The sequence below is a fragment of the Anoplopoma fimbria genome, chromosome 24, assembly GCF_027596085.1.
Source record: "Anoplopoma fimbria isolate UVic2021 breed Golden Eagle Sablefish chromosome 24, Afim_UVic_2022, whole genome shotgun sequence".
Classification (NCBI taxonomy): domain Eukaryota; kingdom Metazoa; phylum Chordata; class Actinopteri; order Perciformes; family Anoplopomatidae; genus Anoplopoma; species Anoplopoma fimbria.
In genome coordinates this window covers 5,386,621-5,411,939 of record NC_072472.1, presented here as the reverse complement: position 1 = coordinate 5,411,939, position 25,319 = coordinate 5,386,621, and the positions used below count along the sequence as shown (strand labels likewise).

Here is a 25,319-nt window from a genome sequence, read left to right as displayed (position 1 = left end):
TGTTTCAGTAAAAAAGCTCCCAGACACTCTAAGAGAAGCCCATGTTTGATGATTGGTGAACTGATGCTCTTATCTCCCTTCTCGTATATTACTTTGAAGTATTGAGCACATCTAAGACATAATTCAAACACTATGAAGGATGGAGGTTTTTGGAGCAACAGTGGCTGTGGGTACTGATACGTTTTAAAAAAAAATAAAATGCAAGAACCTAGTGAGCAAGCTTAAACATAATATTAATAACACAACTACAGTATGACCAACATTCATTATCCTGAGATAAAGAGAAATTGATTGGATAACAATATATAAGAAATGAAAGGGGAAGGCCCGTACACATACTGATGTTTCTGAAGTTTTCTGCAATTAACATTAACCAGCCCCACTTTTTTGTTGAGAAATGACTCCCTAATTGTATCATGTCATCAGTCAGAACAAAAGACAATGTTCTGATTTTAGAAGGAAGCCATTAAGGAACAGCTCATTCATCAAGTTCAGTGCTACAAATATCTGGGTACCTTCATTTTTAATAAATAACACTCAATGACGAATCATACCCACAAGGGTTTGATTAAAGTTATAATCCCTAAAATGTGAATTGTATCGAATCACATTTGGATGGTATTGATAGCTAGCATTCCTATCCACATACAAGCCCCGCTACATATACGATGCAAAGAATCCTCTAAGCCCATGGCTTTCCATTCATTTTCTAATTTCCAAGACAGACAAAGCTTAGGTGCGTAGCTGAAGGCGGAGAAGTAAAGAGATTATCTGTTCAGATTTGCCCTGGTTTACACCTTGTGTACAAAAAGTTAATTATCAAACAACAATCAACATCAAACTTGTTTGTACAGACAAAACTCAGAAAACTTGTGCAAAGATACAAAACATGTATCTGAGAGACAGACTGAGCCTGTGGTGCACAGAAAGAAGAGCATAAAATAGAGCAAAAGGCAACTTGTCATGCAAGCAAACAAAAAGTCTTCCAAAAACCCGAGGTCGGCAATTTCACATTATTGCAAGAGAGAGAGGCCATTATGAACTGCTTGTGGCGAGAATTGACACATCGGAGAGAAACAAAAACCAACATGAAGCAACAAAAGTCTGAAAATTGGCACAGAAGACAGTAAACTGGAATGATGGGGCCTGTCTATTGTCCCACAGCTGGGATTTAGTCCTAGACGAGCTTCTGGGCAACGACAGAAATGACTTAGGGAAAGATATGAACACCTGGCAGTGCTTGTGATATTGTCTGAGAAGGGTAGCAAAACTACAATGAAAGCTGTCAGGGTAAATAAACAAATACAGAGTCACTATAATGTAATGGAATGCAAGGGATGTAGATAGTACTGTGGGACCAGAGGAGACAGATTTACAGAGGGCACTGGTCCAGGAACAGCTCTGGTTGTAACAGCCTAATCTTTCTTTCTCTGCCAGTTACAACATGAGTCTGAGGGAATGCTGATGCTGCATAATTGATTCATGCACAAAAAAGAGCAGATGTCATTTTTTTTAAACACAGAAGGACCCTTGTATGGACAAATGTTAGATTTGGTTGCCACACACCACACAAAAGAGTGTTTGGGTTTTTAAGAGAGGTGATACTAGTTACCCGGAGAGTGTGAATGGGGTTGTGCGTTTCTAAATCATTACGTTTCTCCGTAAAAACCTTTGTAGCTAACGTTAGCGGAGCACTTCTATGCTACGCTAGCTACTGAAGGTATACTGGATGTATACACATGCTTCTTGTAGCTTTTTAATGATTGTTCCAGTGGATAAAAACCCACCTGGCTTTTAAGAAACAGTGATGTTTTTTAATTTTCTTCCTTTTCGATCGCTAAGTGTTGTGGTGGTTCACTTTTGCCCTGTGATCTGTAGCTTTAGCTTCTATCTTTAGGTTTTTAACCTCTTTTTATTGCTAAATCAGTTCAACATTCTGGATATATCCAAACCTATATTGTAGACCCTTCTGTCTGTTTCTCTCTGAAAACACTTTTTGGTTTTCCAAAAATTTGATCAAATCTATTCAGGGAGTGGAGTTAGTGACAGTGTGGGCTCCATCGTAGCTCTGTCAGTTTGAATGAGTAGCAGTGGAGGGCGGGGCTTAGCAAAGGGTCAATACCTACTGACAATCCTCATAGAATAGTTGTGACCGTTCTATTTTGATTAACTGGTATAGTCTGATCTCTAGGAAATGCAATGATCACAAATCTCTTAACAGTGCTTCATGTGATTGTGGGACATAATGTGTTAAAATTAAAGGTAGGCACTACGGAAAAAAATGCCTATGGAAAGTCAATTAGGATCCTTTGTCATGACATCCATACGAATGAAATGCATCCTTAGAACTAGTGACAAAGTGAAAAAGTCCACTTCTGATGGGTGAGAGAGGAGATAGATAGGTCAAACAACCAGGTGGACAGAGTTTATGTCTCAGAATGCTGTTGAGTTGTTGTAACGTGACGTTCGTGGCGTACGTCATCATTTTACTTAGTTTACGTACTTATTTTAAGCCCAGCCATGATGTTTTTCTTTTACCTAATGTTACCTGGTTATATTGCCAAGACTTAACACCTCTTGGCTATTTTATGATGGTTTTTCATTGTATTTGATCATTTGTTTCTTTAACACTTTGTTTCAATGCTTTTTATATTCTGGAAATGACTTTGAATGGCCTTGTTGTTGAGATGTGTTATATAACGTGCATTGCCTTGCCTTCCTGCACTCTCCTTTGCCACATGACAGATTGCTCTGTTACAGATTTAGCCAGAAAAGCTGTGCAGTTTTGAAGAAAGCATCAGATGAAAATAGTAAAGTGGATCCATGAAACACATCAGTTCCACTCTTCCACTCCGCATACAAGCCATGCCTTATATTATTTTGTTTCTTCCTTTCATGCGCAACAGTAATTTCTCCTGTGAATGACCACTTATTGACCTTTCATGCCATTAAGAAAGGGCACTTTCACCCATAAATTGTACTGTTCCTACAGCCTCTTTATCACCAACAGAAAGAGGGCACACTAGACATTTTTCCAGCCATAAAGGCTATATTAGTGCACGTTTTATTCTGCCTCGAATGTGCTTACCACCAAAAGCAACACATCATTCATTGAAGCCTAACTGTGTTTGCTGGAATACATCCCAGGCTGCATGGAATTATCAATCTGTAGCACATCCTGCTGACTCAGTGGGTGCTGTTGCATATTAGGTCATTTTTAAATAAAATAATGTATGATATATATTCTTGACATGACTATGACTTGATTGGTTGACTTGACACCCTTCCATTAATATGTTGCTTGCTCTAACTACATACATCCAACAAAGATGTCTAATGAACAATAGTACTGCTTTAAGGGCTGCCGTGGTTTAAACTATATAAATGACAGATTTATTTTCAAATGAATTGCTTGTTCTTTTAAAATGGTGAATCACAAATTCCCAAATCCCAAAACAATGTCTGGTTTTGTCAAACCATCACTAACCAGTCTACTATCACATAAGACAAGTAAATGCAGCAAATCTTCACAAACAGGAACCTTGAACAGGGGAACATATTTGCTTGAAAATGACCTAATTAATCGATTTTCAATATTTGCTGATTCGGTGTCCATCCTTGTTGTGGATCTTCATCCTCCTTTTTCTGTCCCCTGTGTGAATGGGATTTTTTACTCATGTATGTATGCGTTGTCTACCATCAAACCAGGTCTTTGTTGTAGGAGGTTGTGTGGGTCCTATGCCAGTTTTCATTTCATTAGACGCAGTTCTACATCATAGATTTGTGCTGAACAGCTGACAAGGGGACATCCAACATTGAGGTTGGAATGGGATGACTCATCCACTGGAGAAGCAGCTTTTTGAGTCATTGGTGTTAAATTCCAAAAGGTTGTGTATATTACAGTAATTTTGTGCTACAGAAAGATTATTGCCTAATTCTTCATAGGGAGTATTTCAGTTTCTAACTTACAGAAAGGTGAGATAGGCTAAAGCTGCAGAAATAATTGCTTACATTTATCTGTTTTGTCTCCAGGAAAACATTGCCAGCAGTAATGCTCAGCTAATCACAGTTCATCTAAATTAAAAACACGTTGTCACGTTAAGCAGGAACATAAATAGTATATGCATGGCTCAGGTTAAGGGCAATATTCTGTTAATTAGGTGTCACGATGATCTCACACACACACACACGGCTATTACACAAAACTGTGTTTGTCAGCTTGTGATGATGTAAACGGCACCTAAATGTATTTTGGGGTTTCATATTTTTTTCAGCAACTCTACCAGAAAACACCTGGTGCATCTATAGGCATTCCAGTAATTAGCCCCAATGCCAAACATATGTGTATCCCTGAACAAGATCACACACACACATGCCAATATGCTTTAATCTATCGGGATGTATGGACTACAAAAATGTAAACTAATGGACACAGTAATCATGACCATGGCACCAGAAACACATTTCTTAATTTAGAGTCAATTACAATACACTGTAAACTAAATGTCAGGGAAGTTACGGGTTATCATAGATTTAATCCATTTATGTAAAATAATCTTATTTTGTAATAAATCCCATAAAACTACAACTCCCCAATACATACACCCAGACCCAAATTATGGAGATGGGACAGAATTCCACCGATTGTAAAATGATCCTCAAAAAACATGGCCGTGCCGCCCACCACTTCTTTAGTAATCAAAAGTCATCAAGCTGCATGAAGTTGGGAAGATGACAGATATTTAACTTTATGCAAATGACGCACTAGACCAACAGCCTGAAGAGAACCCATCACACTTGTCTTGATTAGCTCTTGAAACAGAAACACAGTAGTTTTCCTCCCCCCTCAACTACATAAAATAACTTCAAAGGAAATGGAGGAACAACTGAAGTTGGAGCCATGATCTCCCCGATCCTTTATTATAGAAATTTAAGGAGCTTACAGGGTTTGAATGCTTAATAGATACAGAAGGGCACTTGGATGGTGCAGACTGTGGCCAAGGCCAATACGCTCCAAAATTTAAGGGGTTAGTCCTCGACCCAGGGCTACACAAACCAAGTTTCATGAAAATCAGACCAGTAGTTTTTTCATAATCCTACTGACAAACAGACAAACATAACGAATCGAAATCATAACCTTTTTTGCAGAGATAATGAAATAAAAACTAGAAGGCCACTGGGAGAGCGCAGACCTTCGTAATGTTAACAAAAGTGAAAAAGCAATTTGTGTGTCCTCTCTGTGATTTGGATCTGCTCATGGATTTAATTGGTTCTTCCTTGAACCATGCTTCACCCTATATGGCACTTGATGGCACCCATTAGTGCAATCCATTTCATTTTCTCTGCTGGAATGTTACCTTAGAGGGCACTTTATTATGTAAGCTGTTGGGGCTTCATCATGTTTTCTCCACCTGAAAGGCACCCTAGAGGGCACTTCATCATGTTTTCTCCACCTGAAAGGCACCCTAGAGGGCCCTTCACCTTGTTTTCTCCACCTGAAAGGCACCCTAGAGGGCCCTTCATCATGTTTTCTCCACTTGAAGGGCACCCTAGAGGGCATTATATGATGTTTTAGCTGCCTTAGGGCCATTCAAGAGGGCAATTTGTTGTGTTTTCTCCACTGAAAGGGCATCTTTATCATGTTAAATCCACTGTAGGAGCAAACAAGAGGGCACGTCAATATGTTTTGCCTCATAGAATAGTTGTGACCGTTCTATTTTGATTAACTGGTATAGTCGGATCTCTAGGAAATGCAATGATCACAAATCTCTTAACAGTGCTTCATGTGATTGTGACATAATGTGTTAAAATTAAAGGTAGGCGGATGGGCACCCTAGAGGGCACTTTATAATGTTCTATCTATCATAGGGACATCCAAGAGACAAATGAATCATGTTGTCTCCACTGGAAGGTCAACCCAGAAGGCACTTTATCAATTATTATACTGTAGGGGCATCCAGAAGGCCCTTCATTGTGTTTTTTTTTTCCATTGGCAGAGCACCCCAGAGGGCACTTCATCATGTTTTATCTACCATATGGGCATCCAAGAGGGAACTTCATTCTATTTTCTCCACTGGGAGAGCACACCACAGGGCACTTTGTCAAATTTGATTTACCATAGGGACATCCAAGAGGGCACTTGAATCCACCAATGCACTCTTCAATCAAATTGGGCCAGTAGTTTTTCTGTAATCCTTCTGACAAACATAATCTTTTTGGGCAGATGTAACAATGCATGAAAACACTTTATATTCACACATATATATAGATATATGTGTGAACACAGTATCAATTTCAATGAGGATAATTACTGTAATGTCCACATATACACCTTAGTGTTCTATTCCACTCTGTTTGTACTGGACATTTTGTGTTATATATTTACACATGCTTTTCATTTAGCCAAAGCTTCTCAGCCGGATGACTGCTGGACACTTGCATGATCATTATGCCAAAAACATCATTCAAGTTCAGTCGCTCATTTTTTTAATTAGCATAAATTACATTTTGTAAAAGTAATTCTCACTCACTTTGCTGCATAGTCTGACTGTCACTGATAGCACAGCAGAAACGCTGACCTCCTCTCGTTGACCTTAAACTGCCCACTGATTCATTATTGTTTCAAGTGCCAGCTGATTTGCCTCTTCCCAGTAACCTCTGACACACGCGAGGAACAAATCTTAATTTCTAAACCAGTCAAGCATCTCTCTAATCTGTTCTAACCCTTGCATTTGACAGGCTTGCATATCCAAAATAGAAAGAATGAGTGTGGGTTAACTCAAGATTAGAAACATTGTTTGACAGAGCGGCCTTGAACCCAGGATGTGTTGGAGTTTCTCCCTCTGCTAATCCTGCTCTGGACACTCAGAGAGAGAGAGAGTGAGAGAGAGAGAGAGAGAGAGAGAGAGAGAGAGAGCAGCTCATTCCTCTCTTGTTCTCTCTCCATCTGTACCAGCCTGAGTTGTGACAATTCAATCTGTTCAGCGTCTTCCCGCATGAATTATGGATGAACCCTGCACCCTCTGAATGTGGTGGGGATTTACGCTTTATAACTCTTCCTGCTCATGTCACAGGCTCAGTGAGGATTTGAAAGAGGTTCAGGGGGGAAAAGGGACAACAAAAAGAACTCAGGTAATTCTCAGTGCATCAAAGCAGAGGAAATGGCAGCATTAATATCCTCTGATGGCAAATCACTGATTTACTCTTCTGTGCTGAAAGCCATTAGCAGAGCTCATTCAGAAACGGCCGTGCCATGACTTCCCTGATAAGCAGTTACGTAAGCATCCGTCTGTTTCGATGAACTGAGCTGTAAAATCAAAAAGCATAAATATAAGCATGGTAATGTGTGGGTTGCTTAGTAACTTTACATCTTACATAGCCTATTGTAGTCTCTAACTTACCCATATCAGGCTACTCAAACCTGTTAAAATGTACAAGTTTCAGAGCGCTCTGCTGGGTCCAAAAAACTGAAGGAAACATTCCAACACAATCCCAAAACAGAAACTGACTTTTTTGCATGTGACTCACACTACCCTACGCCGTATTTGAGCTGCAGGTGTAGCCTGTAAGAACCTACATTCTGTGGCACATTAGCTCCTTAAACGGTCCCCCGTCCGTTATGTCTTCAAAGTAGCAGGGCCGTTAATGTGTTCATTAAACTAACTTCCCATGGAAGATTGATCAAACAAATGGGTCCAACAGTTGACTTCAAATATCAACTCAACGGAAAGTGAAAAGGATGTCTGCTGTAATTTTGAGTCTACAAACTTTTGATAACACATTCCATGTTATTCGTTCATATCTGACACAAAGTAAATGACAACTTTTCCCTACATGGAATATGATACAATCCAATAGCACGCTCAACTTTAGCTAGAACGTTATGAAAAGATTCATGTTAAACATTATTTGTAGCTTTTTTCTGAATAACCACTTCAGATGCAGGTGTTCAGTTTTTGATTCAGTAATTTGTGCATGTGGGAGAATATATGATGTCTCACTGAGACCATGATATGTCCCTGAGTCGTCAGAGATCATGTTTCCTGCTCAAGGGCAGTGCAGCGGTGCAGACACTCGCTGATGTTTGCACGAGTCATTTGGAGAAAGAACATTCTCCTCGTTGAGCTGACACCTGCTCTGCTCCTTCTGCACGCTATTCAGATGTGATGATATTTTGCAAATGGTCTTATTCAGAGTCTGGAGTCAAGCACGGCTGGTGGTAATTAAGTAAGGAATAGCACAGTGACAATGCAATATAATGCAGTTATTGTATTCACTGTCTCTGTCTGCAAGTGTAGCCTTGAGAAAAATTGCTAAAGAGAAAGAGAAAGGGAGGCAGTGGAGGACTGTTGAGATAAATGTAACAACATTCTACATATGGAAGCATGAACTGAGAAAATGTTCAGCTGAGTTTTGGTTTCCCATTAAGGCACAAAAGAAAGGAGAGAATTCAACATGACTGTGGGATGAGGACAGGGACAAATAATGGAAAGCAGCAATGAAATGACGCAAAAAACTGTCATTACTGGTCTGTTTCAGATTCCCTTTAAAGAGACACTTAACACCAGGATGGGAAGCAGTGTTTTACCACCCTCTATGGTTGGAAGTTTCCAGTTTTTAATCTCTGTTGGGTGTGGTCAGAAGTTTGATTTATTGAAGATGAGACCACAACAGGCCAACAGCGACGTTCCAGGGTCGATACCGGTACATCGCTGCAGAAAAAACAAAAAGCAACACTATCAGCTGCTGTTAAATTGCACTTAAACAACTTTCATGTTATTTTATTGCTGTTTTTGTTCCGCATGAAGTAAAAGTTGACATCAGTCGTTAGTCATTCGTTAGTCATTTGTCCCACGTGAGGCACTCTGTAGTTAACGTCAATCATGCTCGTTTCCTAACCCTTACTAAGTAACTTCCTCTGAGCTTGGAAGTTTATTTTGAAAAGTCACTATAAATATAATTAAAGTTAACTGACATGCCGTCCCTGACACATCTTAAACTGACGCTGGAGGGGTACATAGAGCATCATAGTTTGGAGAATAGGGCCACTGATCCAGCTATTGGACTGGTAGGGAATGAGAATGTGTTGGTTTTAGCTTTTTCATAAAAAAAGGTACATTTTTTACAGATGATTTATTGTGACATGAGCAAGACCTCTGGTTTTACGCCTGACACCATGCTTTGAAAAAAGCTTTAGCAGTTCTCATCCTGATAGTATTACTAATTATGTCTGTTCTGTTGGAATGATCCAAAATATAATAAGATAAACAGAAAGTACCATTTGACGTCATTCACCTAAAGTCTGTTACTGTCTTTCATTTCTCTCATTTTGTTCAGTTTCAATCACTAAACCTACTGATCCTCCCTCCGAGTCTGCTTTTAAAAATATAAACTGCATCAAGTGTTATATAGCGAATCAGAAACCATAGGAAGTTAGGTGATTTGCCCTTCAAAACAAAAGCATCAATGCTGTCATTTGCAAGAGAGGAGGGAACAGGTGTGGCTCGTGTGGCTCACAAGCGGCCAAGTACGTTATATTATTATGTAGTACATGTATAACTTCCAGATGTATACCTGAATTAAGCTTTTCATTATTATATATAAAAAAATACATTATATTACTTCAAATTAATATTTTAATTTGTTCAACATTTTAATTTACATTAGTGGCTGTGGTGGGTAGATGATGTAAGCTTTAACTAAGATAGCTATTGACAAAGCATAGCTGTGCACAATGTCAATATCCATATGTTTTTTTGCCTCTTTCATCTGATATTGAGTGGCAACTGTTTCTAGGTTTGACCTATCTTGCCTGCTTTTTATCACTATGAAGATTACCAAGATTATTTGCTTTGTATACAGGCAGTTGAATACTGAATTACTGAAATTAATTTGATTTAATAATGTGTAACTGTATTCTGTCATTGTGAATGCAAAGAACCAAAACTGTTGGGGGTATTTTATGTTCATATATGTATGAAATTTCATGAGCAATGTCGGAATTGGTGATGCATTTTTTTTATTGTGAAACTGTTACCTGCAAACTCACATTTGCTGGTATTTTGCATTTACCACAGCTCCTGTTTTCACAGAGAACATAACGAGTCTTTTGAACTCAAACATCAAAAATCAACTTGGGGGGTTTTATTGTGAAAGTCATACCAGGACATTGCGTCCATTGGGTGTTTTTCAAGCAGCTTGAAAAGCATCCGTCCCCTCTTAGTCAGTCAGAGTGAAAGTTGTCTCTGCTTAGAGAGCCGAGGGAGCGGGACTCGCTTGTTTTGCCTCCGCTGCTGCTTCACACACGCTTTTCTCTCTCCCGGCTGAGATGAGGCGGAAGGAGAAGCGGCTGCTGCAGGTCGCCGGGCTGCTCATAGCGGCTCTGCTTTTCCTCCCCAACGTCGGGCTGTGGTCTCTCTACAGGGACAGAGTCTTCGACAACTCGCCCAGCACGGTGGACGGTCCGGGCGGCATCCTCCGGATCCAGGTTAGAGGATTTCGGTTAGAATACTTCTTATGTACTGCTTCTCTCAAACTGGGGAGTCTTGAGAAAAAAACAAAAACACAAGTGCGCAGTATTAGTCTTTACATTATCTCCTCTTTTTCTACTAAATTGACAGAACTCTGCTTAGGGAGTGGACAAACTGAAACAAAGAACTCACTGATGCCTGTGAGGTGGAGTTTATGGTGCAGAGTCAGGACCATGGAGAGCGATGCTCAGCTTCAGCACCATGGAGAGCGCTTCTTAGGTTCAGGACCATGGAGAGCATGGACCATGGAGAGCGCTGCTTAGGTTCAGCACCATGGAGAGCGCTGCTTAGGTTCAGCACCATGGAGAGCGCTGCTTAGGTTCAGCACCATGGAGAGCGCTCAGGCTCCTCAGGTGCTGCTTAGGTTCAGCACCATGGAGAGCTCCAAGACTTTGTGTGAATTGGCAAAAGGTGCTTCAGCGTTTGTTTTTGTTTTTTTTCAGCAAAACTGCAGGTCATAAAACATAGAGAATATCCAATCAGTCCACATAGCTTAAGGTTGCATTGGTTTATTGAGCTTATGGTGCAATTCTGAACTGAAATGAAAGAAGTCATTTTCAGATTTCCAGCAGACCCTTGCCATAGAATTGGCACGAGTTTTTAGGCGCTCAGTCACTTGTGCTGTGAGGGATGTTTGGTGCTTGGTATTATTGATCTTTGCTCCAAACAGGGTGATTGATGTATGTTCGCATTTAGAGATGGCATTTCTGATTTTCCTTTACGAGAAGCAACTGTAGATGGTTTCATTAAGTGATCATGTTTTAATTGATTTGGCTGCCCTTTAACGTCTGGTCCTTAGCTCTTGCCGTGGGGGACAACTAAGCTTGCTACTTGCTATTCTCACTATTGATTAATGTAAGGATTAATGGAATATCAAGAAATACGAGAAACAGTAACATAATTATGATTCATGACTCAATTTGGATGTAAGAAGTTTGTTTTTTTCTTTTGAATAGGGTTAGTAGAAACATCCCTCACTGTTGCTGTGTTAAATCAGAAATACCATCGTTTTTTGTTACCATCTCAATTGATTTTTATTAAACTTTCCAGAATGAGAGTCATTTATCCCTAAGCATGCCTTTGTGGTAGAGTGCGGTGTATATTGTAAAGACTTAATGTAATGCTGTTAAACTAGAATTCTCAGGTGCTTTGTGATGTGGAACAAATTACATTTGATATCATCCTGAGAGAACATTTAACATAGATTGTGTTTAATATCCCTCCTGATTTCAAAGACATAAAGACTAATCATATTTTATATCTTAATTTCGGAGTTGCATTCAAACAGTGTTTCAGGCTAAATACTCTGAGAGAGGGAGATCATATTTATATTCATTGTGTTTAAATGGCACTTTTAAACTCCCAAGGCTGTTCAGTTGTGGACTAAAAAAGAAAGTGAAAAATTGGAACCTGTAGTAACCGTAGTGAGTGGTTCAGTTTGTTTTTTGTCAGTGGTTTTAGACATATAATGGTTTTGGATAGATTAGGATCATCATCATGGTAGGTTGCCAAACACATTGTCGGTATTTGAAGTTGCATTTTGCCAAAGTTGTAATAAACCAACAAAGTCTACAGATGAGGAGAAGGCAGATGGAGAAGTTAGTCGGTTGGAGGTACATTATTGCCGGTGTTTGCTGACCGATTCCACGGCTCCTCTTCTCCACATGTTTGAAGTGTCCTCGCATTGCTACTAATGGCAGATGGCAGCGCCTTACAGAGCGGCTCACTATCACCCTTGAACGAGCGTGTGAGCTAATGGGCGAATTAGAGGGGCACACTGTAAGGGGCTTTGAATAAAAGCTTGTTTTTTAAGTTTTATTTATAGCGCTGATTTGTGACACTAATGGCATCAGATCTTAAAAAATATATATACACCAAAAAAATTAAATAATACTTGTTTAATAATTGGTTTAAAATCAGTGTTGTCACTCAGGGTTGCATTGCCTTTAGTGTTGCTACGCTTCTCCCTCATTATCGTAGCTGTGCAGAAGGCTGGTGAGGAAAACATCACCACACCTGATATAATTGGTCTGATGCTGATTTTTGCTATTCACAGAGACTTTTGTAGTTTTTAGTGCAAATACATATTGGAGTTGTGTGAAAAACTGACATTAATACCTCATTATTTTAGTGTTGTGTGGGTATGGATGGCTCTTCTAGCAGGCATTGTGTGAGAAGCAGTGAAACACTATAGGCTGCCAGACTCACATCAGTCGGCGTCTTAATTTAGCTTTTAATATAACACATAACCTCTTTTACACTGCTGGAAACTGGCTGCAAGCATTCATCTTCTTTTCTATTTTTTTTGGGGGGGGCAAACTTAATTGCCAAAGACAAATGGAACAAAGGACAAATGAGGGATAAAGAAGGAACAAAATGTGTGTTTGTGTTCCGTGTTTGAGTGCTCCCTGTGGGCTGGTATGGCTTCACTGAAGTAGATAAAAATCAATACCCTTATCCCATTCAGCCTTTTCCCACATACGTCTTGTTAGAGACATCTGTAGCGGATATTTCCTTCCCCTTTGTTGGTGCATGTCTGCTTCACTTGTAGACGACACAGTGCTTAACCCGTCAGAATAAGAGCAGAGCGGATTAGATATAAATACAATGAGCTTCAATCTCATTCATACACAACCCCCCCTGCTGATGTATTAGATAAAATAGAATATATAAATTAACTACATTCAAACATATTGTTTTTTTAGTGCTTTATTTAACCAGAGAGGAGGAGAAGAAGCTTTTTCTTCCGCTGAGTACTTGTTTATTTTTACAGCTATTTTTCTCCCGTTTGCCCTGGAGCATTCCGGTTTGAGGATTTTTGCAGTTCGTGATCCTTTCTTGCTCCTTCAAGGAAAATTACAGCAGTAGTCGGCTTGGATTCACAGCAGGTACAATGGATCCCCACGGCAACACCAAGTCACACCACTCCTGGAGCCTAATCCACTTTGACCATGACACATGGGCTGTGTGTGTTCAGAAACTCATAGTTGATCCATCATCACTGACTGCATCATCTCCTCATAGCTCTGAAGCTCGGTCAAAAAATGATATTGAAATGTGTCAAGGAAGCAACAATTGGTTGACAGCAGATGCTGACCTCTGCAAAGGAGCAAGATTAAGACTTTACAGAGCCACTTTTAAAGCCTACAGTGGTATAGAACTAGAGACCATGTTACAATGGGATCCCAGCAGTGACACGATTACACACCTGTAAAGTTTCGTGACTGCACCTTGCATGGTTATGATTGCAGAAATGTAAACACCTGGCAAAGCATTCAAAACTGTGATTCTGTGGTAGTTCCTGCTAGACTAGGTGTCTACAGGACTACAGTTTGCCATGATGACTCTCTCTCACACACACACACACACACACACACACACACACACACACACACACACACACACACACACACACACACACACACACACACACACACACACACACACAGACTCACAGAGTGTATACCAGTGGTAATGAAAAGAAAAATGTTTTGGTGGAGTATTCATTTCAGGGCTCTGTATCAGCAGCAGTTGAGGTTGAAAAGAGAGAGTGTGACTGCCTGACACGAAGCTACTATGTGGAGATTGAAAGTGCAGTGGAAACTCGCTGTGACCAGTTTTCATTGGAACTACTGGCTGCAAAAATGTGTTCTCTGGATTACCTGGAGTAAAAGGGACACAAGAGGGTTTCCAATGGTCACTGATTCATTTTTCAATATTTGAGGGAATAAAAACACCTAAATAGTTATTGGGTAGAAACATTAACCTCACAGATATCTCAAACTGGGCAAATAAAAGCAAACTATCTGTGTGGCTTGTTACCACCAGGGTTATGTTAGGAAGCTAACAGGCCAGTATCCTGCTGCTGTTTTTCTCTGCACATTGAAAATGGGTTCTTTCCTTATGTGGCTTCCTCATTCTTGTGTCTCCCTCTGGTCTTAACTAAACGACACATCCCCGCTCAGTAAAGCATCATTTTGAGGAGACAGCAATAAATCATGATCCACAGCATCTCTACTGACCTAAGTTGTGTATAAATAATTAAGTACTGACTGCCGTTCCAGCAGTGATTATAGATCTATTCACTGTTTTGGAAGAGTCGGCAGTATTCCTTTTGCTGTCCAATCAGATCACACCAATCACCAAACAGATTCACTTTGAAGGGGTGTAGCTGTCTGAAGTCTCCTCCCTCCTCGTTTCCTCATCTCCCGTGAGATCCTAGGCATCCACGATGATAGTGGACCTCAATTGATTTGCCGGTCGGGCTGGAGGGCCGAGGAGCGAGGATGGGAGGCGAAGAATAATTAGCCCCAATGAAAAGCACTCATTGTAGAGCATGTTGAACACCAACTGTCGGCGACTAAGTTGTTGCCAGAAGCGTGAAATGGATGAATGTTTTGGTCCAAACAGAGCCAAGAAGCAGCACTCTATGTACTCTGTTCCCGAGTTGAGTTTCCATTTTATTATTAGATTGTAAATGTTTGACTTTTTCCAAATTGTGCTGTGAAACGAGCAAAAAAGTGACGGAGCAACAAGCTGGTTTCTGTTATTTAAAATGTATTTGGTCTTGGGGTAATTTGCCAAACAGCAGTGTGGCTGAATGCCTTTCAGCAGCAAACTGACAGCTCTGCGTGTTAAAGCAATATATCCGTGCCTCTTAACCATACTGAGTATTGATCCCTGTAGTAGAGGGAGGGTGCCTCTCCGGCTCAGCACCACACAGCAGAGCAGAGTACGTTTGCTTTACATCGGGAGTTCTACAGTACAGAGGAGGGTTAGATGAGTCACATCTGTCCTTTAGTAACCCCGTGTTGAACGGAGCCCAGCCTGCAAGCAACAAGCAGAGACAAGTTACTCATCTGTTTGAATTCTGCTGACAGAGAGACATTCACACAGACACAGAGAGCGAGGAGTGAAATGCTGCCTCTGCCACTGCCTGTCTTGCAGCTTCATTTGTAGCTCTGAAAACATGATGCTGATGGAGAGAAACAGTTTGTGGTGGCCTTCATCACCACAGCAGGGCTGTGCCTCAAATGGCAACACCACACTGCAGATTCTGTTGTGTATCCGGACCGCTAATTTATCTTTAAAGTGGCCCTATTACGCTTTTCCACTTCTTCCCTCTTCTTTAGTGTGTTATATATATTTTTGTACATGTAAAAGGTCCGTAGAGTGTAAAACCTGAAGTCCACCTCTAAAAGTAGTTACCCTCCCCCTCAGAAGCTCCTGAGCTCCTGAAACGGCTCCATTGAATTCTCTCCTTCACTTCTGTAACTTTATGAGGTCACAATGTTACGGAAGTGACGTAAAACTCCTTCCGGCTAGTTTGGCCCTCAAACAACAAAAGAGAGAGATGGAGCTGAAGTTCTGAAGGAAGAGTTTTTTGAAATGTGAAACGTTGACCAATCACATCAGAGCGGGCTAGCTGACCAATCAGGGCAGACTTTGCTTTCTGGAGGGAGGAGCAAGAGCTACAACGGAGCATTTCAGAGAGAGGGTGAGAAGAGGTGCTGCAGGACAGGATGAAAAAAACAAGGAGGATTATGAGCATTAACGCATGTAAACATGTTGTAACTGTCACTTGAGATAAAAATATGCACCCGGAAAATAGCATAATAGGGCCTGTTTAATTTTTAAAAAAGAGCATGGCACCACTGCTTAATGTGAGGTCAAGCACCAAGTCTTCATAAAGAAACCACAAAATAGGACGCTTATTATATGAACCACACGCTTTTTAGACCCCACCATCTCTCTTTTAGACATGTAGCAACAGTTGTCTTGATATAAATCCACTAGGATGTGAACAAATATAAACTTCGTATTTTTTTCACTAAAAACATTGGTAGAAGCTTAATTTCAGAGTTCTCAACCATTCGCTAAACTGCCTCCTTGTCTTCGCCTCCGGCTAGAAACGTGACAAGAAGCTGCTCAGGATCTGGCAGCACCACGGCTCAGCTCTTAATGGCCACCGTTCTGTATTTCTGTGCTGTTATTCCCCTGCCTTCGTCTCCCTCAGACATGATAATAGGAAGCTTATTTGAACAGCTGAGATGTGTTTGGACTGGAGCCAGTGGAGGCAGAACCAACACAGCTGTAAATTAACACTGAAGGCCACAGCGGGTCCATCGCAGCATGCTTAAAGCTCACTGTGTGTTCCTTTGTTTGGAAGTCAAAAATCCTGTGCAAGGGTTTTTAAAATGCTCCCCCCCCCCTCCCTATTGGCCTGTTTACTCAAATTAAAATTAAAATATGTATATTTCGGAACTTAGCAGTGTAACACACAGCTGTTTTCATTTCATGTGCTAAGGTTTTTAGATATGCATCAGTGAAACATCTGCAGTCATCTCAGTACAATTGAGGGAATTTGAATTTTGTGTTTCCCCCTTTTATGGTTTTGGAAAATGACCTAAAAACCAAAGACAACATCCCAAAATAACTCATAATAACAATATCATCGCAGTATCTATAGGAAAAAAAAGTTTGTATATATATATAACATGATTTAAGAGTCACTGGATTATTTATACAATGTGTGTAAATGTGTATCAGAATTAGAACATATTAATTATTATTTTTTATATCCGGTTGCAATATGCAAGAACCCTTCTCTGAATACACAAGTAGAAAATAGTCCCAATGAAAACTGTTCACATAAGCAATTTACCCAACAAATTGTTAATGAAACAATAAAACATTGGCAGGCTAACGTTTACATTTCACAACTTAAGCTCCTCTCCGACTCTCCAAGTACGTTTGGGACCAAAAATATCCTGCAGCATTTAGTCTGATCAGCCAGGTCAGCCTTATTCTGTGTACTTAAAAACTTAAATTCAAATATCTGCATGTTTCCCAGCTGTATTCGCCAACAGTTGTTATTAAAATCCTTTAAGCTGTTTGGGAGACCCTCTGTAGTCGGCTGATAGCAGGGCTGCTTTTAGCTGGAGGTGTTTGTGTACAGTGGTACAGTTCACCCTCTGGTCCTTTCTTTGTGTATCTGTTCTCTTAGTGTGTTCTCTCTTCTCGTTTGTTTACTATGTGTGTATGTACACACACATATGTAGTTACAAGGCTGCAATCTGGAAACAGAAGCTGAGTGCTGCAGAGCCTCCATTCTTCTGGTTTAATGGTTTCCACAGGATGTTGGAACCTGGCCGCCTGGTTTTCTCTCATCACCATATTTTTTTCGTTTTACTTGTTGTCTTTATTTCCATCCATGACTAAATCATTTTGTTTCCCTCAAGGCAGTTGTACAAATTGTACAAATTATTCATGTATTGAGACCTTTACACGCCGGGGAGGTTTCTTTGTCTGCACAACAATATATATTTTTTTGATCTACTTGTTTGTCAACATTTTTTTCATCCAGAACATGAATCTAATGTGGCAAAGGTTCAACACATTTTTTTCCATTACTAAAGGCATCAACCAATTATGTTGTGTGGAATGGACACTTGAAAAGCGTACAAAGGCAGCACATACCAGATCCACTCCAAACATTCTTACCTTTCACAATAAAAACAGAGGAAACTGACTTTTGACTCAAAAGAAATATCTTAAAGTAGCTAGGGCTGTACAACAATTTCCCAGTCACCCACTACAAATGTATTTTTGTTAACAAATATCAAGCAGAATGTAGCGTTTGAATAGAAAATGTAGCTAAGGTCATTTAAAACATTCACATTTTACTAATCAATTAACTATCAATTCCTCTTTGTCCTTGTTTGTAATTTTTGTAAAAAACTAAAACCCTCAACAACCAAAAGAAAGACTGATGGGCTGGGAAAAGGATGCCTGATGTGACATTTTCAGGAAAATTTAACTTTTCTCTTTAGACACAGCTCTAAAAAAAAAAAAAAAAAAAAAAAAAAAAACACAAAGTGCAGCACCTTTTCAAAAGCTTTTTTGGCATCTGCTGGTGCACTTTGTGAGAACAAGCCCGTCTGCAGAATCCCATGTTTTTGTGTCCTTTTTTTTATCCTTTACTTGATATTAACTGTGATTCAGGAGCGAGAGCCTACATTTTGCCGTGCAGGTGATCTAAGCATTTTGTAAGACAAGTGTTCACACATCAAAATCCATCAATATCTGAGCAGAGACAGCGGGGGAGGCGAAGGGCTCCGTGAGTCCTGGCATCTCTCTGGTCTTCTTTCTGCTATCTACCTCTCAGCGGGACTCTGGATAATGACTCCTTTCGGGAGACAACGGACTGTGCTGTGGCCTTCTCTTTGAGGGGGGTTGGAGTGTCTCTCTGCAGGAGCCTCCGCCTGAAGGTCCTGTGCCTCCAACTACTGTCTCGCTCAGACAGCACTGGCTGTGGACACCTCTAGACATGTGCATGTGAATCAAAACAGGGCTGAGTGTTTCAAAACACAAACACCTTGTCTACATTTTAATGGTGTCTCTCGCAACTCAAGTGGGATGATAATAATGCTTTTTTTACCCAGTGTTATGACTTGTGAGAGGACTTATTCATCTCCCTCTCGCCTGGCCTCTCACTGAACTGAAGCAGGAGTAGGTCAGTTAGTGCATGCAGAAGTTTCATGTTCTTAGAAGAGGTAACCGGGGATTTGTGAGCCTCCCGCACAGCTTGACTTGCCTGTGAAGTGGCTGTAGGTGGAGGAGGGTGAGCAGAGGGTGAAGTGGAATAGGAAAGACAGGTAATTGTCTCTCTGGGGTTCGAGGTGGATCTGTTTGTGATCTGACAGAACAGGCAGAGGAGGAAAAAAAAGAACAGAAAAGCTTCCTTCTCTCACTCCGAGCTTCTGTCGGCTCTGAACACGGGGAGAGGAAACAAAAAAAGAGAATTATTGACCCAAGGTGGTCAGATTCATCCTCCTCAGAGAATGAATGGGCAGCTCTGTTCTTATCAGACTTACCGCTCTGCTGGTAATACCAGCCTTTCCTCTATGCCAAACAAAGGAAGTCCAATAGTAGTCCTCAATCTCTCCTTGTTTACGCCTCGTCTTTGTTCAGCACAACAGACCTTGAAGCGGCAGAAAAAAAGCAAAGTGTTGTCTGTTCAAAAGTGTCTGCTCGTAATAACGAAAGTGCAACAACTCTGAGGCTGATATAATTTTGGGCCATCAGCTGCTATCATTTAAAATAAACTAAACAAATATTGCTGTTTTCTTTTTTAATTGTTGAGCAAAAGTCTTTGAGCAAATACAGATGATGCCCGGATTTGTGGTTCAAGTAAGATGGTCAGGGTGTCATAAGAATTAAAAGGTCATCTGTGTCGTGGTATTCCGATTTTCACATTTTAAGGCATGTTATGTACAACTGCCTTAAAACTGATTTTCAAATTCACATGGAATCATAATTAGTTATAATTAAAGCTATAATTTGCCATGAAAATAAGTGATCCAGTGGATATTTTGACCTGTTGGTGGCGCTAGATCAAAAAAAACTCACAGGATCACCAATGTTATTACAATCCCCTGCGTGGGCATAATTAATGACTTAATGACCAATTTAATATAAATCTATAAGAAAGTGTCAAGTTTTACACTCCAACAATCCAACTTTGCCATCCCATTAGTGTGAATGAAAAATACATATATTACATATATATTTAGCATGAACCCATCTCAGGCGTTATTAAAGCCATGTTGACAAGAAACTTTGTGTAAAATTAAGCAGCTGTCAGAAAAGCAAATATCACAATTACAAGACAGTTATCTGGAGATAGAACCAACAGTAGCGTATACTGTAAACACCAACAAATGAAGATAAATATTTGTTCAGTTTTGTGATTTTATGGAAATTTATGTTAAAAAAAACATTCTTGTCTTAAATATGCATTGTAAAGTGTTGACTTGGCACTTCAGTTCTACTCTTAGGAATGCTTCTCGTGGCAGTATTCCAGCAAAACAGCATGAAAAACATAGCGATATGAAACGAGAGCAATACAAACAATAACCCTATGGGAGTTATTCAGAAAAGACGTACCAGGGGGTTTTCAAACAGAGAAAATGCAAAGCAATTAGAAGCTGGACGGCAACCAACACATGTGCTCAAAACCCCACATTCTTTTTCTCTGCAAAGTTTTCCACAATGCTTTAATATAACCTTCACGAGGTTCAGGTGAGACGTCCCTGGCATTTTCATCTGATTTTGCTGTCATTTATATCTCAGGAGTAAAAGTTCTCCCTGGTGCCATAATACTGTACATCCACTGAAGAATAAAGTCACTGCCACAAAATCACAATGAGGTAACCCTTTGCAGAAAAGGTGATGCCTCAGAGGTTAGCGTGGCATTTCCATTCATGGTGGTGCGCTTTTCATTGGTTTTTTTAGGTGTTGAAGACCTTTTCAAGTCTGGTCAGGTGCGACGTGTAAGGCATTTTCAGAAGGTGGATATGTCAAGAATAAGAAGTAATGTAGGACCATAAAGGATAAAATAAAGATGAGTAGAAAAGAGCGGCGAATCATCTTTCATAACCCTAAACAACTGCAGCTGAATGACTGCTTAGCCCCGCCCACACTAGTTCGCTTTCCATTCTAGAATGACACATATGTAGTTTTACTGGATTTACCACTCAAAATTCTTTGTAAGTTTTGACACGATGGGTCTTTCATTTGTCATTTGATACTGAAATGAACTCAAGCAGGCTTCTCATTTCTAAGCCAACAGCTGTCACTGTAGCCACTGTATTAGCTGTCTGGAGCTAAGGTGCTGATAACCCAAAATATGAGTAAGAAATTACTGTTGAATGACTGAATTATAGACTGAATGACTTTTGTGAATCCAGTTTCCTTGTTACTGTACCAACTATTTTTTTACAGCACTTTTTGTTCTAACAGGTTTACAATTGTTACCTGTAAAAAAAAACAACAACTTCATGGTCAACTGCTGTGTTCAACATTTTCTTCTCCTCCAGGATGATCATGTGATCGATTGCGTGTCTGCGTGGGTGCATCCATGAGTGTGGACCTCTGTGTCTGTCCAAGGCTAATCTTACATTCTACTGAAGCAGACTGCATAATATTGTGTGTGGCCAGTTATGGCTCATGCTCAGTGACTTCTCAAGGTTGTGGTGCCCTAGTGGAGGAAAAGCAGTCTGCTCACTTTTACCGTTTTGGACTATGCGTTTGTCCTGTTAGCTTACAGCTAAAGGAACTAATAGTACACACTGCTGAGTACATCGCCTTCACTCAGCCGCTGCTAGGCGGGCAGACAGTTTGATGAATTTTGATTTGTCTTTGACCCGTTTGCATGCATACATCGTGACTTGTTTTTGAATTTGAATGAAGTGTGTTTTAACACACCTTATAGGTCATTAGTGTCTCGACGGGCGTTAACTAATTGTTGGTTGTATTCAATCAATCACACAATACAGCGGCGGTAGATCTGCACTCTACTGACTGCACCTTTCTAGTTGGAAGTGTGTTTATCTGAAAATAGAGTCCATTAATATATATATATATATATATATTGGAACAAATTATGTTTTTATTCCACCCCAGGGACGGATGCTTTGTAAGCAGCAAACGTTGAATGAAGACCATTAAGCAGACCATTAAGAGGCTGCATGAAAGAGTTAATTAGTGATCACTTTCATATTCTCTCTCTCGCTGTGTTCAACCTGAATGTTTTGCTTGATAAAGTATGAATTTCTATTGCAGCGTGTCCCTTATCTGACACAGTGCTATGTAATTAATGATCGAATGGTTGATGGAGATAAAACATGGGCTGCTTGGTTTCTGGCGTAGCTCCTGTCACGCCCTATTAGCTAGTTCATGCTACACCTTGAATATTGATGGAGTCGAAAAGTACCCACAGCAGAAATGTGTTTGTGACAGCGTGAAGCCTCGATGATGGCCATTAGGAAGGTATCAGCAGAGCACACAGCAGGTGGGCAGAGGAAGGAACACAACGAGCAGAATAACGATGACTTTGTTTACTGCTCTATTCTTTTTTTTTCTTCCTTTTTGTAAAATGTTAATGCCATTTACACCAACTTTCATGAGGTGGTGGTGTGGTTGATACTGCACAATACAGACCCGCAGCAGTGTAGATTCACTCCTTTATTTAAAATCCCACCCCACCTGCCTCGACAGCTGAATTGGATTTTTTTTTTAAGTGTCGGAGTGGACCAGAAAGGGTCAGGCAACCCCGGGGGTTTTGTTTAGTGAGGTCGCAGCAGTCGAAGCACTGTGAGACAGAGGAGAAATGGTGGTTTGACCTGCTGGAAGGCTTGCTTGTTGTATCTTTTGAAAAATCGAATCACTGCCCTATTTCTGTATGTTTGTTAGGAACACTTTTTGGTGTTATTTTGTAATTTATATCCCTTGAGACCAAAATAGTGACATTGGCAATTGACCTGACCTTATTTTTGTACAAACACAAGGTAGCCTCGCCCTAAGACATTGCTGCTTATGGTCTAAAATGAGACAATAATTTACTAAACAACATCATGTATTGAGAAGGTCTCGAAAGTAGCGATTGAGAACATAAACTCATGCTTACAATGTTTACTGAGGTAATAAATCAAGTGAGAAATAGGGTCATTTTCTCGTAGACTTTTATACAATCCGAGTTCTTTTTGCAACCAGAGGAGTTACCCACTCATGACAAATTGAAAGAATGCAAGTTTAAGGCACTTTCGCATTTTCTTTCCTTTTCAGACCTGGAGGTTTGCCTCCTGGAAATATACAATCCATTAGTGAAAGACATACGTTTGGATAAAAGCAGACTAATTGCTCCTGGGACAGGTCTTGACCACTCGTAAATTGTGTTCGTACCTCAGAGAAAATTAAAAATGGGAGGAAATTAATGAATCCGGCAACTTCTCCTAAATCACTCGTGCAAATGCTTAAGGAATGAATCTGTTCATATGTGGTCCGTGCATCGGGTCTTATGAAAGGGGAAATATGAAGCCAAAAGAGGGGTAGGGATGAAATTGGGAGACAATTATACTGGCAGAAGAATCGCTTAAAGTGAAACAGAAACGTCAGACTCCCATTTTTTTTGTTGATACCTATGAGGTCAGTTACTGCGAGATGTTTGTCTTGCAGACTTGAATCCTGAATAAGCCTCTGTCTGCCTCTTGCAGAATGGGAGTGGTGGCAATTCCAGTTCAATGACCTACTTATACAAATCAATCAGAATTCACAGCATCGCTAACACCACCAATCAGAATAATTAGCTTCTAATTATTCTTAAAAGAGGTGGCACTGAACAATCGAGATGCTGATTCTCCACAATTAATTCAAGCTAAATGGCTGTTGTGTTGATGCGCTGTGTTTCCAATGCCTGGTGCATTAAGTACGAGCCAGTTTGTCAGTCAAAACTGTCAGTCAAAACACTCGCTGCCTCTCAAACTCAGCTGTAGCTAAGAGCATTTCATGTAGTTACATTTTCATCAGGCTTACATACATAAGTATACAAGTATTTTTTGTCACTGTCGTCAAATGTGTCATCATAAATAAAAAAGGGGACACTGTTATTCGAGATTCAATATATATATATATACATATATATATATATATATATATATATATATATATATATATATACATATATATAAACGGCACACTGACTTACTAATCAATATGTATAGATTTGTTTTTTTTCTGCCAAATATACATAAATGGTAAGTTCTGATTGATTAGTGTATTAACCATTGAAGCCTCTAGGGATAACCAGCAAATGTTTTGACTATAGCTTTGTCCAAAATCCATACTGCATACTAAATCTAGGCATGTCTTTAGAGCAGTATGTAGTGTGTTCTTGCTGTTAAAGCGACAAAATGATGTTTGCATAAGAAAAAATGCTTTATTTTTGATAATTTCCAAATTACACTATCCTCCCACAATGCAATGCACAAATGTGGTATATGGCAAACTCACAGCTGCAAGAAAAATGCTGATGTGGGTTAGTCAGCTCCAGAGATCTAAGAAAACTGATATGAAAATATAAAATATTCATATAAGAATTTGGTTCGTTCCAAAGTTGCAGTTTGTCTGACGTCCTATAACATATTAATATTATAATTTCCTCTTCATTCAAAATGGTTTGTTGACTTATTGTATAGTATAAATAACTGTATACTGTTAAGATTAGAATATAGTATGCACTGTATACAATAAGAATGTAGTTTGGCAAATAGACACAGAGTGTTAATTGTGTTTTCTACAGTATCTGTCAACTTGGATAACTCCTAAATGTCAAGCAGACTGGAAGCAGCAGCTGTAGATACATTTCCCTTATGATCTCACACTCCCATTACACCCATAGTGGTTTGTTTGCCTGTGCTACGGCATCAGCTTACAGGCTGGTTAATAGTATTCTGTGCAGTCAGACACATCGTTTGTATTATGAACGTTTACTAATTGCATCCTCCCATGGAGCTAATTGATTTATCATTGTGCTGTGATCCTATAATATCTTCAGAGTCACATAAAGTAATTTCTAATCCAGAGACAATTTCATAAATTACCATTTTGAATTTAAATACTGAGTAGAGAATAGTAGCTTAATTGATGAGGGTGTGTATAGTGCATGTGTATGTTTGTGCATATGTCTCACAGCAGCGAAACTGAACGTCATTTTCTAGGTGTCAAAAAGAAAAAGTACAGGAGGAAAATGAAGTAGACATAAAGTGGTTTTCTAAGTTCAAGTGTTTGTTTATCTGTATTTTCTTTTTAATCAGGCACCAATTCATTTTCTGATTTGATTATATAGATTCTTATGCATCACATTTGTAATATTTAGCACCACTTCCCGTATTTTTTAACAGTTCATTATCAAAGACAAATACAACACTTTTCTTCTTCCTTGTCCAACAC

At 39.8% G+C, this 25,319-nt stretch overlaps 1 protein-coding gene across 1 annotated transcript in view; it reads left to right on the top strand.

The window, feature by feature from the left end:
• Window positions 1-10,327: 10,327 nt before the first annotated feature.
• Window positions 10,328-25,319, top strand: part of LOC129113709 (polypeptide N-acetylgalactosaminyltransferase 10-like) — a 59,771-nt gene continuing 44,779 nt past the window's right edge. Inside the window, exon 1 of the mRNA XM_054626153.1 lies at window positions 10,328-10,486. Within this exon, the coding sequence (XP_054482128.1) occupies window positions 10,328-10,486 (159 nt within the window). The remainder of the gene's footprint in view (window positions 10,487-25,319) is intronic.